Source organism: Harmonia axyridis, chromosome 1 (assembly GCF_914767665.1).
Source record: "Harmonia axyridis chromosome 1, icHarAxyr1.1, whole genome shotgun sequence".
Taxonomy (NCBI): domain Eukaryota; kingdom Metazoa; phylum Arthropoda; class Insecta; order Coleoptera; family Coccinellidae; genus Harmonia; species Harmonia axyridis.
In genome coordinates, this window is record NC_059501.1 from 24985628 (window position 1) to 25002702 (window position 17075).

At 32.8% G+C, this 17075-nt stretch overlaps 2 protein-coding genes across 3 annotated transcripts; one reads left to right on the forward strand and one right to left on the reverse strand.

Moving 5' to 3' along the window:
• Positions 1 to 902: 902 nt before the first annotated feature.
• Positions 903 to 3041, forward strand: LOC123674603 (electron transfer flavoprotein subunit beta). The gene is made up of 5 exons (XM_045609533.1): positions 903 to 1136; positions 1362 to 1679; positions 1756 to 1836; positions 1985 to 2125; positions 2796 to 3041. The coding sequence occupies exons 1-5, from the start codon at positions 1086 to 1088 to the stop codon at positions 2967 to 2969; spliced, it is 765 nt and encodes a 254-aa protein (XP_045465489.1). The 5' UTR covers positions 903 to 1085; the 3' UTR covers positions 2970 to 3041.
• Positions 3042 to 4138: 1097 nt separating this feature from the next.
• LOC123674587 (protein UBASH3A homolog) lies at positions 4139 to 16959 on the reverse strand. Of its 2 annotated transcripts, XM_045609513.1 has the most exons (8): positions 16737 to 16959; positions 16441 to 16681; positions 16130 to 16325; positions 15542 to 15637; positions 15260 to 15438; positions 9772 to 10119; positions 5902 to 6213; positions 4139 to 4766 (listed from the first exon to the last, which is right to left on the reverse strand). In XM_045609513.1, exons 1-8 carry the CDS (start codon positions 16847 to 16849, stop codon positions 4284 to 4286), a joined length of 1968 nt encoding a protein of 655 aa, XP_045465469.1. In that variant the 5' UTR covers positions 16850 to 16959; the 3' UTR covers positions 4139 to 4283. The 2 variants fall into 2 exon arrangements, with proteins under 2 accessions (XP_045465469.1, XP_045465477.1); XM_045609521.1 differs by lacking the exon at positions 16130 to 16325 and having other exon boundaries at positions 16551 to 16681; positions 16737 to 16954.
• Positions 16960 to 17075: the final 116 nt, after the last annotated feature.

Genomic DNA, 17075 nt, shown 5'->3' on the forward strand with positions numbered 1-17075 from the left:
GAGTGACACCTTGTTCATTTTCAAAGAAGTATGAGCCAATCACTTCACCAGAACAATTTAATTCCCAGCAGTAACATGATGATTTTCTCTGACCCATAAGCGACAATTTGGCTTGTTTACATAGCCAACGAGTGAAAAATGTGTTTCGTCGCTGAACAAAATTCGATGCGAAAAATCTTTGTTGTTCAAGCACCTAATCGGTACCTATATGTTCTACATTCCATGATCAGTTGACTTCAGTTCTTGTGCCAACTGAACCTTATAAGTTTGGAGATGCATATCCAGTTGCAAAATACGCTAAAGCGTGCCGTAAGCGAAGCCCAAAGTTGTGCGCGCCGGAGGAATGAATAAATTTAGATATTCTTAAGCATTTTTAATTACAACAGTAACATGTTCGGTCAAGGGTGCATTTCGATGATGTATGGGCCTTAAGACATCAGTAAACATATTCCTCAGTCTCTTCCAATTTTTTCATTGTCTTACCAAATACTTATTGAACGTCCAATAACTCTATAAAATATTTGTCCGTAACACGCAACTATCCTTTCTTTATGTAAATCTTTATGTAAAATTTAGAAGAACTGTAAATAAATAGGTATGTATATGCAAAAAGTTCAACATCAGCATAGGCATTAGAGATAAAATGTTACTATTGAAACATTTATAAATGTTTCAATATAGCTTCGACGATGAAAGTGAAAATTTTAAAATTTGTACTTACCTGTTTTAGTATGCAGGTACGAAAAAATAACAAAATTGGTTGACTATCGCCAATGAGTATTAAAGTAACAAGAGAAACAATTACATTAGCATTGATCAAAGAAATGAAACCATGAATAGTAATTATGGTGGAAGAAATCGAAAAGAAAACATAATATTACTTCCACCATTTCATTCAGTTTACTTTTGTACTACTAGAGTAGCTCTTAAAGGTTAGGAAAATGTCAGATTTTGACGTCTGCTCTTTTTTTGACAGGAATTGGAAAATTTGATCAGAGGTCCAACAGGTTCACTTGATTCTTGATTTAGTTCAAAGTACAATTTCAGTACAATTCAGTATTCACAATAGTTGAATCTTTTAAATTATGGCTCGTGTTTTAGTTGGTGTGAAAAGAGTAATTGATTATGCTGTTAAGGTACTTTAAGATCTTTTCATTTAATTATTTGTATCGAATTTAATATAATTATATTATTCAAATATTGTCTCTTAGAGCTGCAGCGGTCATTTTTATTTATTTTTATATCATTATGATATATTTTAATTCAGTTAATGGCATTTACTTCATTTTTTTCTAATAAATTCAAATTTGACTGAGGATTTTGTAAATAATGTGAAAAAATTATCAGTTAAATATTTATAGATTCGTGTGAAACCCGACAAAACTGGAGTTGTAACAGATGGCGTCAAACATTCCATGAACCCATTTGATGAAATAGCTATTGAAGAAGCTGTACGCATGAAGGAACAGAAAGTAGCAAATGAAGTCATTGCTGTATCTTGTGGTCCACAACAAGCACAAGATGTTCTTCGAACTGCTCTAGCAATGGGAGCAGATAAGGCTATCCATGTTGAAGTACCAGCAAAAGAATATGAAACTTTACAGCCAATTCATGTATCGAAGATTCTTGCTAAATTAGCTCAGAATGAAAAAGCAGATCTTGTTATTCTTGGAAAACAAGTAAACATTGTTTCTTAATATTTTACAATATCATATATAATTTTGCAGATTGTTATTGGATATATTGTTTTTTTAGGCAATCGATGATGATTGCAATCAAACTGCACAGATGACTGCTGGATTTCTCAATTGGCCTCAAGCAACTTTTGCATCAAAGGTAAGGTTGAAAAACAAACAAACAGAAAATTGAAAATATATGTATTGAAATATATGAGTGTTTTACAAAAACCATATCATTTTAATATTTTGCATTATTTAATAATAAATTCTTATAATAATATCACTGAATTTAATACTTTTTTTAGGTGGAAAAACAAGATGGTCATATTTTGGTAAAAAGAGAAATTGATGGTGGGTTAGAAAATATCAAATGTAAACTTCCTGCAGTTATAAGTGCTGACCTACGCCTCAATGAGCCTAGATACGCAACTCTACCAAATATAATGGTGAGAATACTCAATTCTTCCCAGAATTTATAAAAAAAAACAGTAAAAGAAATATTTGGTTGAATTTTTGTAAAATTATGTTTCAATTGTAATTGAAAAAGTCATTCAAGAGGGGTCCATACTGCTTCTGCAGTGAATTCAGAAATAAGCAGACACACACTAGAGCCCATCAATTTATTAAGAGTTCGTCATTGCGGAAAGGTATTTTTTTTGGAATGGAAAAAAAGAATAATATGAATTTTTTATGGAAGAATGAAAATATATGCATGATATAACATTCTGATTTTCACATAAAATATTATACAAAAAGCCTTCTCAAAGGCTGAAATTGCGGTTTTTATAAAATTAAAAATGAAGAGGTAGAAATGTATTTTGAATACTTGCATGTGGTAGAAAATGTCAGTAAATCAGACGATCGTTTGAGATTGCTTCACTCATCCTGAAAAGTGGTGGGATCTCAAAAACTTTAAGGGGAAAGGAGTAGTTAGAGCAGATCACGAGAATGCCACATGTTATAAACCCCTCTTAATGTAACATGGTCAAATTATTGCGATTTCATCCAGTTATTTAGTTTTACTGGGCTTGATAAGGATTTTAATTAGTTATAGAAATAATTGATATATTTCTAAAAGATTATCACATTACCATTTTGTTTCCAAAATATTTCCAGAAAGCTAAGAAGAAACCTCTCACTAAAATGACCCCTAAGGATTTAGGAGTTGATATAACACCAAGGATCAAGATTGTTAAAGTTGAAGATCCTCCTGTACGACAAGCCGGAGCTATCATACCTGATGTAGACACCTTAGTAACAAAATTGAAGGAAAAAGGACATGTTGCATAATATATTATAGTTTTATAAAATATTGAAGATATTTTTATATAATGAAAACTAATTATATACATTTCATAGTCATAGAATTTTTCATTATATTTAGTTCATTTTCTTTATTAGATCCTTTAAATAAAAAAAAAATAATGCAATGAAGAGGTTTTTGAAAAGTGGTAGAAAACAAGAACTTTATAATATGCTTCTTTTCAAATAATATTTAAATGTAATGCCGAAGCAAAAATATTTTTATCATTTTGAATACAAGCCTTATTGAATTTACATTTTTAGGGCATCCCAGTGATGTATTCGACAACCAATGTGGTGGAGATTGGTATGTTTGTCATAAGAGTACAGTATAGTAGTATTATTGTTTGTATTGCAAATTTCGATTATACTTTTAACTGTAGATGATAGTTCGAGCAGAGATAGTGTGAGGTTTTAACATGTTCATTCTCCATTCTTATGAAGCACATACAACACAAAATCAACAGATTCAAGGTATAAAATGCCCCAGTAAAAAAAATGATCGAATGACGATCAAGTTTTGCCAACCAACACCATTATTAGATCGCATGATCTGGAGTGCCTAATTAATTTTTGTTGTTATGATGAGGTTAGGTTATTCCAACCCTCTAAACCAGTGGATTCATCTGAGAATCATGACATGCAAGATCTAATATGATGCAATGCTTATCCAAAAATAAAACTTATGTTGTATCCATGATACTGAAGGAGAACAAGAATGAATGAAACTCCATTTATTACTCCTTTGAATCAAACTGTAGCATTTACATTTTGATTTTGTCACATTTAGTTAGCTATCTAACTTCCGACAAGGCATTGGAAAGCATCTATCATACTAAACTCAGAGTAACAAAATAATTTTATTACTCAAATACTATCATGGAAAAACTTTTTGTTTCATAGTTTATATTGGATGATAGCAAGTTATATATTTATTTTAGAGCGTAATTATTTCTTTTTTAGAAAAAATATTGTAAGCAACCTCTGTCTAACAGTCTTTTTTGAGCGGTTATTCCCTGAACAGATCTCCCTTTTCTCTCTCTTCTAATTTTGAGCTTCGAATATTCTCTAACAATAAAGTTCGAATCACTGATGACGAATTCGTGGACGAAATATTGATTTTCAATACTAATCTTATTTTTTTTAATGATACTATAATATATTAAGCTGTATATTGGTTATCAATAACAATATAATATAGTATTCATAATAATATAATAACAATTAATTTAATACAGGACATTTCAACTTATAAATAATTTTGTACCTTCAAATAATAATGTAACAGATGCTGGATATAATTCAATTTGATAAAAGCACTTTCCAATCAAATCTATGATTCACACAATGTGTCATAGGCGGACATGGTGGATCAACGAATTTCCACTTGTTTTCCTCTTCTGTTACTTGAACTAAACTACAATACGGAATTTTATTTATAAGTCCAAAGAGTTCATCTTTATTTCTCGCTTCTTTCCCTTGTACCAGATGCCTTGTCATAGTATCCAAGGTTGCAGAATGACCTAATAGAAGAACATTGCCAGTTGGATGGTCATCCATGACTTTCTTCAAAAAATCAGTACTTCTGGCATAGAAGTTCTCGATAGTTTCATGCACTTTTATATCACTAACATTCTTAAATGAATTATATTGGGTGTCGATATTGTAACCTGCTGAAACTAATTCATCCACTGACATCCAATCTGGAACTTTCGGATACCACAGTGTCCATTCAAAAAGGCATGGTTCTACTCGAATTTTGATGTTTTCCTTTTTACCTATTCCCTAAAACATATACATGTAACTGATATTCAATCATTACTGAAAATACGTTAAAGATTTTACAGCGAAATAATTCGATAACTTATTATTTTTTCACAGGAAAAGAGATGTAGAGCTAATAACTGTCTTGATTTTCACAGTTACGATCTGGATGATATACAAAATGAATAGAAAAAAACGCGTCAGTATATGCTGTAAAAAGCCTTTCTCGAAAACCATATGATAAAATTTGGAAAAAAATTAGCTGTTATTATGCATTGATCGTCCTGGTCCGAGAACCCAATCCATAAATTTTAAAGGATAAAAATTAAGGAATTAGATTTGGAAAATCGAGAAAAACATTGACTTGGCGTCAGGAAATTTTGAGCGCTTGTTCAATCATGCACCTATTTCGACCTTGGAATGATCCTCGGAAAATTTGACATGAATAAGCATTTCTGAGATTATTTTACATTTGCAAAATAGTCGGATCTGTTGTTGGAATTACTGGGTACATTTTTTTGATATTCTGGTTTTTACGCTTCTGGTGACGAGATATACACAATGAAATTTTGCTCCGTGCGAATTTTCAACCTGTATTGGAATAGTATTATACATTGTTTTCTCTAATACACTGAATTTTTATTGAAATTGATGGAATAATTGGAATGAAATATTGACAAAAAGAATTTCGCTAATTTTCTCAAACATACGTTTCATATTATCAACATCCATTCCTTTATTGACAGGATGTATTACTATTTGTTTAGATAACATATTGTTGAGTCCGCTAGATTTAATCACTAATATCCATCATAAGATAAGTATACAGTTCAAAAACCACAAAATCCTGTGTGAAAATTTTTATTTGCGACCGGGTTTCGCGATCAAACGAGATCTCAGACATTACAGGATTGTTTAATAATAATGAGAATTGTCAAAAAAAAGAGTAAATTATGGAATTCAAGATCAATAATATTGATTGTTGATTTTGAATGCTTTGTATATGAATTTGACGATTATCTTCTCCGTCTTTATTCCAAATTTACTTTTTTGAAAATGTTCACACAGAATTGTGGTTTTTAACTGTATACCTATCTTATGATAAATGAATACCCTTCATATATATTATCCATATGATAAAGTTTTCAATTCTTACTTGCAAGAAAGCATCCAGAGTTTGAACGCATCTGAAACTTGGAGAACAATATACATGATCGATGTTAACATCATTGGATTTGAAAACTTCTCCAATTGATCTAGCGTGGAAGCAACCAACGTTAGTAATGGGACTATCTTTACCGTAGCCTTCTGGTCCATCTCTTCTGGAAGGTATAGAATGTGGCAGGTTGAGATCTTTTCTGAGGTAGTTTCCAGCATCGTCGAAGCAGTGGGAAATCCATTTTCTGAAGACGAAGTCCACTCTTTCCGCGTGGCGTAAAACAAATATGCTACGTTGGTTTGATTTCACCTGCAATAGAAAAGAGAGTTTATTTCGAAGCAATTGGTTTAAAGGACTGGTTAAAATTGGCAAAAGGATTTTTTGCCCTATTCAGCTAATTAGCTGAATAGGGAATTACAAACGATATCATATTCTGATTTTTTTTCATTTTTCGTAAAACCGAAAGTGCCTGAGCTTCGGAAATATTTTTGCTGAATAGGGAACTACGAATTGGATCACATTACGAATTTTCAGATTTCAAATAGGCTTCGTACTCCAGAAACGTCTAATAGACAGTCGTACTTGAAACACCCTGTATCGGCTGTTCCAAATTCGTGGGAGTGGGATCTCAGAACCCCTTTGAGTTAGAAAAAAAAATGAATGACACATTTTCGGAATCGATTTTTGAGAGAATTTATTTGGGCAAAACCGCAACCTCGAACATTCAATTGTTTTCAAGCTATAAGAGAAAATTGGAAAATGGCGTTAAATGAAATTATCTTCTTTATTATTGGTGCTATGCACATGAAACACAAACGTCATAAAGGCACTTTTTTCAGTAGAATTCAGTGGTGTTTTCATCTGTTTTGTATTGCAATTAGTTTCGAAATTATAATAGTAACTTGGGTTTTCTTGATTGAAAACGATATAAATCTCTATAACAAATGAAATCGCTAAATTTTTCCCTTTTCCAAAATATATAGGTAATATGATATATAAATTTTTATCAAATAATAAAAATCATCAAAAGTTTCAGTTTCACACAAATCATTAAAGTTCCTATCTATGTTTCTCTGTGAACTTCAGCTAATTGAAATATTCGGTGACCACCAATGCCTCTGGATTTAACATCGTTAGATTTTTTCAATACTTCAACATTTTTACATTGATAAATGTTGTTCTTTAAATGTGACCAGAGAAAAATTTCACGATGTTAAATCCGGAGATCTTGGTGGCCACCGAATATTTCAATTATCTGAAGATAACAGATTATCAAAGATAAGCACTTGGTTCATTTTCCGTGTGAAGCTGAAACTTTTGTTGATTATTATAAATCTTATAGCTTGCTAAGAAATTCATGTACCTATCATGTTATATATTTGTGAAAATAAAAAAATCAATTAAAAGATTTCATTTGTTATAGAAATTTATATGGTTTACATTAAAAAAAACTCAAGTATCTTTTAAAACTTCAAAACTAATTGCAATAAAAAACAAATGAAAAATGGATTCTACTAAAAGAAGTGCCTGTAGGATATTTTTGTTTCATGTTGATAGCACCAATAATAAATAAGTTATAAGAACTTTTTATATCACGCTTTTCTCCAATTTTCTCCATACAGTTGAATTTATGAGGTTGCGATTTTCACCAAATTAATTCCCTCAAAAATCGAGCCCGAAAATGTGGTGTTCATTCTTTTCTATGCTTTCTATTCTTTGCTATGATGGTTTACAACCTTCGATAGGAGATGGAACTAGAAGAAGAAGATTCTTTTCTCTAATTCTGTGGTTATTCCGTTCATTCTTCCACATCTTGTAGAACAAAATCGTGCGAGAATATATCAGAAACGCACAGTTTTCATGGTTATATTTTATTATTATATGTTGGTACTCCGAACTTTCCGCCGCGGCTTTATCTGTCAATTCATCAATTTGCCTTAAAGAAATCAGTTCTGCCAACCAACATTTTTCAATGCAAAAATCACTAAATGATATTTATGGAAATATTTCATTAATTTCAATGAAAATGCAATGAATTAGAGAAAATAATGTATAATACTCGTACAGAAGGCTCATTCTACCACTCGTTCATTCTAAAACTCGCCACTTCGTGGCTCGTTTATGAATTTTGAACTCGTGGAAGCTCAGAGGGATTCTGAGATCCTCTCACTAGACAACAAATTTCGGACACCCTATAGGTTCAGTGAACTGCAAAACTTTTAAGGACGAGAAAGCATAGTGCCACACAGGGTCGCCAAACCGGACATTTTGCCGGGGCGCAAAATTGTGGGAGTGCAAAGTCAGTTAAAGAAACAAGACAAATTTTTTGACACAAAAATATTTTCTAAGTAGCAAAATAATAAAATTTCCCAGAGGCAATTTTTCTGAAATCAAATAGGCGCCTTCAACTACAGTTATTAAACTACAAATAGGTAATAAAATGCACATTTAAGAACTACGTGGTCTTTTTACTATATAGACTTTTAGAGCGACGTACGTTTAAACAATTCAGGACGTTCTTAGATGAAATCGACAATACATCCTTTGATAAATTTGACCAGGTGATTTTAAGTTGAAAAAGACGATGAAATTGAAAAGATGCCTGAGAGAAATAATGCAAAGCAGGTCAGCGAAATTTTATTTTGCCGGAGCGCCAAAATGTCTGGCGGCAGCCCTGGTGCAACAGATATTGTCAAAGAATTTTTCTGTACGAGTCTTTGAAATGTTAGGTTCACGCTACAGCACTTGACAGTACTTGCAGGGACGTCGCTAGGGGTAGGCAGGGTAGGGTAGGGTAGGGCCTAGGGCGGCAAAATTCAAGGGCGACATTTCAAGCTTGATCAACAAAAATCACATGTGTAGATATTCAAAATACCAAATGTGATTTAATTCAGTCAGCAACAACAGGAATGAATACCGACAAATTTAAATAACATCACAAACCACAAAAGGTCCGCATTATACATTATACTCCTAAATATCCAGATGTGGCGTGATCCCCTCATAGTGCTGTTTACGAGTTATTGACGCTGAAAAAACAAATGCACTCATCAGGCTTGTCGGCGTTCCCTTTACGTTGCCGAATTTTATGGCCACTTGGGGTTCTGGATTATTTTCTTTTCAATTCCATAATCGCAATGTTGATTCCTCAGAATGGAATGAAAAATATAAGAAAACGATTCCATTTCATCACTTCAACTGATACTTCTCAAGAAATATAAGAAGTTCTATTATTTCATACCACATCCCATTATTTTATTATATTCTTCATTTTTTATATCAAATTAACTATAGTGTTGGGCGTGGGCGCTTTCGAATTAGATGATGGTTCATCAGCATCATCCGATCTTAAACAAAAATGAAATTTTCAAGCTTTTTCTAAAATCGAAACTGAACTAGGAATCTGAAATTGCAGGGCCCACTCTACAGTGGCGGCAAATAATGGGAACATTTTTTTTTATTTGAACGAATTTCACTGATGATTTTCTTTTATGAAATTTACAAATCTATAACATCTTAGTATCGTGAATACATATTCATCATATCGAAGAAAAAAAAGGATCTAAAACTGAACTCAATTCATATATTTTATCATTTATTCATTAGAATTCAGTTGAGCACGTTTATTACATTCCACATAATATCCTAAATCATCTATTGAATTAAAACTTGAATCACAAAAAAATAGAACGGTAGAAAAGCTTGAGCAGGCGCTGGACCTCGATTGTACAATATTAATTATTCTGCAGAGTTAGCTTCTGGTAGGGCGGCAAAATGGGTCTCTGCCTAAGGCGGCAGTTTGGCTAGCGACGGCCCTGAGTACTTGCAATATTGTTCTCCCCTAATTAATTTAGGCTAAGTACTCACCTTATAATTTGTTGTGGTTGCCTCGACATTACTCAAATCGGCAATCATCCTATCTTTCATAAACTCCTTCATCTGCGTGTTGGACAACTCTTCATGACGTTCCCCCATATCTTCCAAATGTTCGCACTTATTTAGAGGTATACTCTTATGAAGCGTCCAGGCGTCAGATTCTGGAACTCTGCAAGTATTACTTTCCAGGAAATATCCACTAGCGCCCGTCGACCAGGAGGTTCCCTCCAACCAGTCGTCTGAGATGGAACTGTTCAAGGCTTCCGAACTAACATATAAATAGTCTCCAATTTTCAATTCAAGGTCGTCAGTTTCAGTGGGTATGTACTCCCGGATGACCTGCAACGTTGTGTGGTAGATAAGACTGAACTAAATATGGTTAAACAAGTTTCTAATCGTAAAAAATGCATCACAGATGATACGATGATAATTTGATAAACTTTGAGTAGGTACTCAAGGTGAAGTTAATTCAACACTTTTGTAGGGGAAATATTATTGTCAATGTTTAAAAGGGAAAACTTCACTTGCCTCGTTAATTTATATGATCGAAACACTGTAAATTTTACATTGTGGATTATTCCCTCTCTTATCGTACAGAAACATCATTATCTAATAAACTATCTTTATAAAAAACGGTGATATAAATGCTTAGTGGTGTCGTTAAAACCTGAGGTTCTGAATGCCATATATTGATAAATTATTTTTAAACATTTTTCAATTGTCAATTTTTTTTAATTCATGAGCTGCTTTTTTGGGCTAGGGCCTGAAACGGTATAGGCTGCAGACTATTGCATACTCATACTGTACAGAGATAAGAATTTCCCAGAATTAATAATAATTTTACATCCAGTGGCGCAGCAAATTTGGGCCAGACCCTTTCCCCGAACATTTTTAATTCAGAAGTAGGTATAATATCAGTTAAGTATTGAACTCTGGACAAGAGGTCAGGAACTCTAGAGTGTCCAAACTTTCATTCAACAGACATTTATTATTATAAATGTCTGTGAAAAATTTAAAATTAGGTATATCTCTATTGCGTGGATGTTTCCACTAAGGTCTAATTAATTAATTCTGATTAATAATCTTCCAAAGGCAATAATAAAAAATCGCAAAGTTTATTTTTCTACAAGCGTGCGCTTTCAACTCTTTTTCCACACGCATTTTAAGTCACAAAGAGTCACTTTCCCATATAGTGCGGGCAAACCCTTGCTATTTCTTTTCCGCGCGCAAGTATTAAAGAATAAATTAAATTCTGTAATGCCTCTATGCACCAAACCATAGAGTAATAAACATAGTTAGAGGGAGTATACGCAATTTTTACATGTCCCCAACTTGGTTAGATTACATTGTCAATTTTATAATATCGTTATGAATTCACTATTGAATGACATATATTTATTTGAGTGATTCCCGATTAAATAAGCAAATTTGAATATTTGGAATCAGATATTTCTCCTAATTGTCGAATTTATGATAGGCAAAATATTTATTATTTTCTGTATCTACCTGCTGAAATCCAAGGTTTGTCAACTTTTGCCCTCCAAGTGTCATCGATTGTTTCACGCCCGCCGTTTGGATCGCTCACGGAAGTTTGTTTTCTGATATATTTCTGATATATTTAGGTATTTATTTCAATATATTTTGAGTTGATATGAAACATCGATTCACTATGGGACATAAGAAGTGCGTTCTTTGTGGAGAAACTCGCGAGTTGAGCTAAACAGTAGTAACTGCTATTTATTGCCTCTAAATAAATAGAGAAAAATCGTATCACTGATATGTTTTCATTTCCGCGCGCTTCATGTCAAATTTGATAGTTCATGTTGGGGACAAAATTCGCTTGCTGAAAACGATATATGCCCCCTCTGCAGAATTACGTCTGTCATTCATCTGTATAGGCATAATATTAATCAAATCTTTTGAGTTTAAATTTATTTCAAGCGCTTGTGGACAAAATATTGTTCCCAACTCTTGCGGAAAGTATCTTTTCCGCACTCAACTTGCATGACCGAACGCTAAGCGGAGCTTTTGAACGCACGTCATTTAACTCGAGTCAGTAAATTATCTCAAGAACTATGTACTTTGGAATGAAATTTTTCATGTATAAATTGTTAGGTATCAAGGGATACAAAAAATGAATATTTTTTTAACCTTGACTTCAAGCTTATTTCATGTTCGATTTGATTTTCTTGAATGGAAAGCTAAATTTTCTCAGTGCAGATTTTTATTCTTCATGAAAAATGTAGCAACTTTTGTTTGAAACTTTTTTCATCGGATTTTAAAATATTGAACTAAATTTTGGGATAAAAATCATTCTAGTAACTGTTCAAAATTATGACTTTGGACTTCGTTACATTTATCGAATCTTTTAATAAATGATTCATCGCTTCAAAGTTTCTGCATCGATATTCCTGCTTAACCGTTTAAATGAAATTTAGTTTTAGTATTTTGAAATCCGATAAACAAATTGAAATAAAAAACACTACTATTTTATGAATAATAAGAATCTGCACTGACAGTAGACCTTGAAATAGCCTTGAATTCAAAGTCAAGGTCGAAACAAAATATGTTCATTTCTTTCCTCTCTGATACCTAACAAGTTTCAATGGAAACATTTTTTTCTAAATTACATAGTTTTTGGGAAAATTTACTGTCTCACCCGGTCTCACTATAGGTGCATTGAAACTTATCCCTATACATTTATGTTTCTTCACTCTGATCGCCAAATTTTAATAATACTTATTGCAGAAAATTTAGTATACAATCTCAGGTGTACAACCAACTGGATGAAATACATATATTTTTGTTAATAAAATCTTGAACACCTGGTGAGTTCACTACTTCCTTAATTTTAGGTACTAGTTTTTCTCAAGAATTAAAATAGGAAAACCAGGAGAATCTACTTGCTGTTATTCAATGTATACTATTTTTTTTCTATATGAAAATTATCTTCCAACCAATATTATGCTTTATATTTATATCAATAATTGTTAAAACTCACCCTTGGAAATGAGGGATCAATAAAATCACAAGATATTCTTCTATATTAGAAGTTCACACAAACACAAACGCTATGGTCCACAGGAAATAACATAATAGATCACGTCTGACCTGTTTTTATATATCGGGCTTCAACGAATAAAACGGTTGAGTAACTCCTCGCCAGGGATAAAACGACCCCTATTGTATTTTTAACCAACTCTCATCGATCACAATCTTTGATCCATCTCAAAACGACATATTTCTTCCTGGCATTTATTTATTTATTTTTTTGAATATGTAACAGCGGGCAGCGGGTTATCATTTTGTCTGAATGTTTGTAATTCTAGAATATTGACCAGACTATGGTCTCAAACGATTGGGGGGCAATCATTGATGAAGAAGAGGAGGTCGAAATCGATTCTGTCCAGCTTTCAGCTCTGTACTCGTTATTTTCAGGGTCCAAATTGAAATTTCTATGATTCAGTGCCGATGTAGTTCCTAAATTGGAGGTACAAATGAACTCCCTTCCCTTAATTGGAAATACAAATGAGAGATTCGTCAGATAATTTTAAGGAAAAAAATCCTATAAACATGGGACCTCAAAGGCTTCGTTTTCGAGATACAGGGTGTTTCTTGTAGTCCTAGTTTTGTTGTAATTTCTTTTTTTATACTAGTTCATCGAATCATCATTACACATTCGGTAAATAACTATTAAAACGTATAATTATTTTAATCAACAAAACTTGCTAATTGGATCTTCAAAATGTCATTTGGATTTTTCTGAGTTGTTCGAAATTTTTGTTCCCGAAATTGGTAGCAAATATGACAAAACTCCAACAAACCGAAAAGTGTAGTACTATTTCTGAAATAGAGCGTTTGCGGGCTTTTTTTTTCTTAAATTTATCCAAGGAATTAGTCATTTTCGTTTGTACTTCCAAATTAGGAACACCTGTATAATTGCTAGACAACAAATTATATGCTATACAAAAAGTTTAAATTTAATTAGCCAATTTTTCAATTTTGGAAAAAGTACCTCCTCGAGCGGGACTCGAACCCGCAATCTCCGAATAACTAGTCCAGCGCTCCAACCACTAAGCAACCAAGAAAACTGAAGATCTTTTCTACTTCAGTGAATGGAAACAATCAGGTATTGTTTCAAATGGGGGGTAAGATTATGCCTTCAATTCTTGAGAATATTTCTGTAAGTGCGAAAGGGCTATTTGACAGCCACTGGGGTAACTGGGAAGTATTTCAATTTGGGGGCCAAATAAACACCCCTTTTTCATTGATCATTCATCAAGAATTGCGCAGTTCCATTGGCAGATTTTATTCATTGAATGAAGAAAATTATTCAATGACAAATCATATTATAGGTTTTACTGATAGGTATGTGAGAGTGCTAAATGAATCTTTATTTTCTTTTAAACTTGCATTGTTGAGAGTTGTCTTGGACAGACAAACTGATACAGCTTTTGAACAATCAAAACCATTGACCACTTGCTTCAAAATGAGAATTTTGAATAGAATAAGAACAAAAATACATATATACAGGGTCCGGCAAAAAAACCTCCCTGATTTCAATAGGCATTTGCAAAAAGAATAAGAAACATATAGAACAATTACTTATATTTGTGAATAGCCTATATGATGCCATTTTACATCACTTAGTACACTTTACTTGGTTTTGAAAATTATGTCTGATAAATGATGTCCCCCATTGTTAAGACATTCACGAAGTCTTTCCCTGAAGTTGTCCATAGTTCTTCGGAAGCCTTGGAATGGCTGCCACTTCCTGCCTAATGGCATCTTTTAGTTCTTGCAGAGTTCTGGGACGATGTTTGTACACTTCAGCCTTTAGGTACCCCCACAGAAAGAAATATCAAGGTGATAAGTCGGGTGACCTTGGGGGCCAGGAAATGTCATGAATGTCTTAACAATGGGGGACATCATTTATCAGACATAATTTTCAAAACCAAGTAAAGTGTACTAAGTGATGTAAAATGGCATCATATAGGCTATTCACAAATATAAGTAATTGTTCTATATGTTTCTTATTCTTTTTGCAAATGCCTATTGAAATCAGGGAGGTTTTTTTGCCGGACCCTGTAAAATATAACATCTGGGTTACCACTCTAAAATTTGGAACATCTCTTGTGATGGTTGTCATGCTTAATTTCATGTTGAAAAATTTCCTTGTCAGATAAAAAATAAATTTTATGAGCCCATGTGCTCTCTGGGAACCATTTCTCTACTATGTTTGGTCAGCTTCCTTGAAAGATTTCATATACTAGGTACCCAATGGAAAAATATAGTAAATGCAGTATCTCAAGATTTTCGTTAGAATATGTTAGAATATGCTGGTGAGATTTGGCTGAATATGCAATAACATATGCATCTGGTCGCTACTCATAAGATTTTTTCATTGGAATTCTTTGCAACTCCTCAAGAATCAAAGTTAGGAATATCATATTTTGTATAAATTTGAAATATTTTTCACCTTATAGACTTGTTTTCCATTTATTCGGGGGTCTTTCGAATACAATCTCAGTTCCCATTCTGCTGTCGCATTTGGATCCAGTTCATCAACTAAAGCTTTCAAACCATCAAACTGATTATTTGGAAATTGGTATGCTAAAGTTAAATGGAGTGATTTGGCATGGGGTTCATGACTTAAAGCTGAAAAACCATAAGAATGATACCATGAGAACATTAACATCCATTCAAACTTGACTAAGTACAACTACAGAATACTAGAAGAAAATGAGAACAAAATGCTCACATCTACTGCCTCGGGGTATACATCTAGCAGTAGTGGTTGTGCACCATGGAAAACAGGCTGTCAGAGCATCAAAATGTTCATATGTGTCACTAATGACTGAAAAATAATCAGGAAAATTATGAAACTCATTCTACTACAATAAACACTGCAAACTGAACAAAAGACATTTTTCAAGAAACCATAAGAGTGAATTATATGAAATTTTGTCAGTTGATTTTGAGCGATTGAGGAATTGATTGTGGAAGACCAAATTGAAATTTTCATATTTAGTTTGATGAAAGTAGAAAATAGTTATTTTTGTGTGAAATTTCCAATATTCTAAATTCGGAAGAACTACTCAAAGAAATATGAATACTGATTATAGGGCACATAAAGCATTAAAATTTAATAGGTATTTCTGCCATTTCCATCTTCATTCATAAAAAAATAAAAAGACTCAAAATAAATTCATCTCTCCAAAAAAAGATGATGAGAAGCACATACACAAATGCATTTATAGACAAATAGGGAATTGAACAAAAAGAAAAAGCAGGATGATGATAGATGCTCTAAGGCATTATATTCAACACTCATAGCCAAGTATCTTACTAGCATTAGAAACTTCTTTCACATATTGCATAGCTATTCTCTTCAAATAGTCTGCATGTTCTTCAGCAACAAAAAACCCCATAAAGTTTCGAGATGTATAAACTTCAAGTTTAAAATTTTCATTGAGTATTGCACCATCCCTTTCCATAACCGATTCTAAGCACTTAGCTAGATACGGAGCATGCTCATCAGGTGTCTAAAAAGAATTTTTCTCTAAGTATATACTTAATATTTGTAACTTGATGCACTGCAAGGATAAATGTTCTACTCAACTGAACCGATTGTTATCTGTTGAAAATGATGGAACGAACCTTGAAGAAAGAGACTAGAGTTATATGGGGGGTGAAATTATGGGCTCCATTCCTTCCCTGAATATTTAAGGACTTATCCCAAAATACTTTTAATTGTTCTGAAAACGGACCTGTTGGACATGCATATAAAATATATTCTCTTGGAGAATTGTCATCTAAAAATGGATCATTTACATGAGACAAAAGCCAGTTGGTTGCAATTTCGGCACTTTGATTTCCTGTTGCAGCAAGTGCTTTTTCCCTGAAGAAGTATCAACTGACAAAAATGTTTCCGATCTTTTAAAAACAAAACTTACGCTCGATGTTTCGGTAAACCTATTTGGAGTAATGTTTGTAAAGGGCTCTGATTGGGTTTCACCATGTTTAAATTTGCAGATTTTCCAACAGGTAATGTAGAGTTAGAGGTCATATTATCATATATTAGGTAGAAATTGTGCTTAAGGCTGTTTCATTCCTAATGTTGATTATCTACCGTGAATTGTTGACATTTATTTTGCGTTGACCCATGACCTACAATAACACTTCATTTTTCGTGAAAGAGGTTAGAGGTTTGAATGGAATATACGCGAATGTCGGAAAATATTGATGAGCACAAAACAATTGTTTTCCAAAAAATATTATTCGTATATATTAGT

Bases quoted from the DNA above. Each gene is read 5' to 3' on its own strand.
- LOC123674603 (XM_045609533.1), top strand. From the start codon at position 1,086: ATGGCTCGTGTTTTAGTTGGTGTGAAAAGAGTAATTGATTATGCTGTT. The intron at 1,137-1,361 runs GTACTTTAAGAT...AAATATTTATAG, and splicing joins TAATTGATTATGCTGTTAAG to ATTCGTGTGAAACCCGACAA. The intron at 1,837-1,984 runs GTAAGGTTGAAA...TACTTTTTTTAG, and splicing joins AAGCAACTTTTGCATCAAAG to GTGGAAAAACAAGATGGTCA.
- LOC123674587 (XM_045609513.1), bottom strand. From the start codon at position 16,849: ATGACCTCTAACTCTACATTACCTGTTGGAAAATCTGCAAATTTAAAC. The intron at 16,326-16,440 runs GTTCGTTCCATC...AATTCTTTTTAG, and splicing joins CTCTAGTCTCTTTCTTCAAG to ACACCTGATGAGCATGCTCC. The intron at 4,767-5,901 runs GTAAGAATTGAA...TATATGTTTTAG, and splicing joins CTCTGGATGCTTTCTTGCAA to GGAATAGGTAAAAAGGAAAA.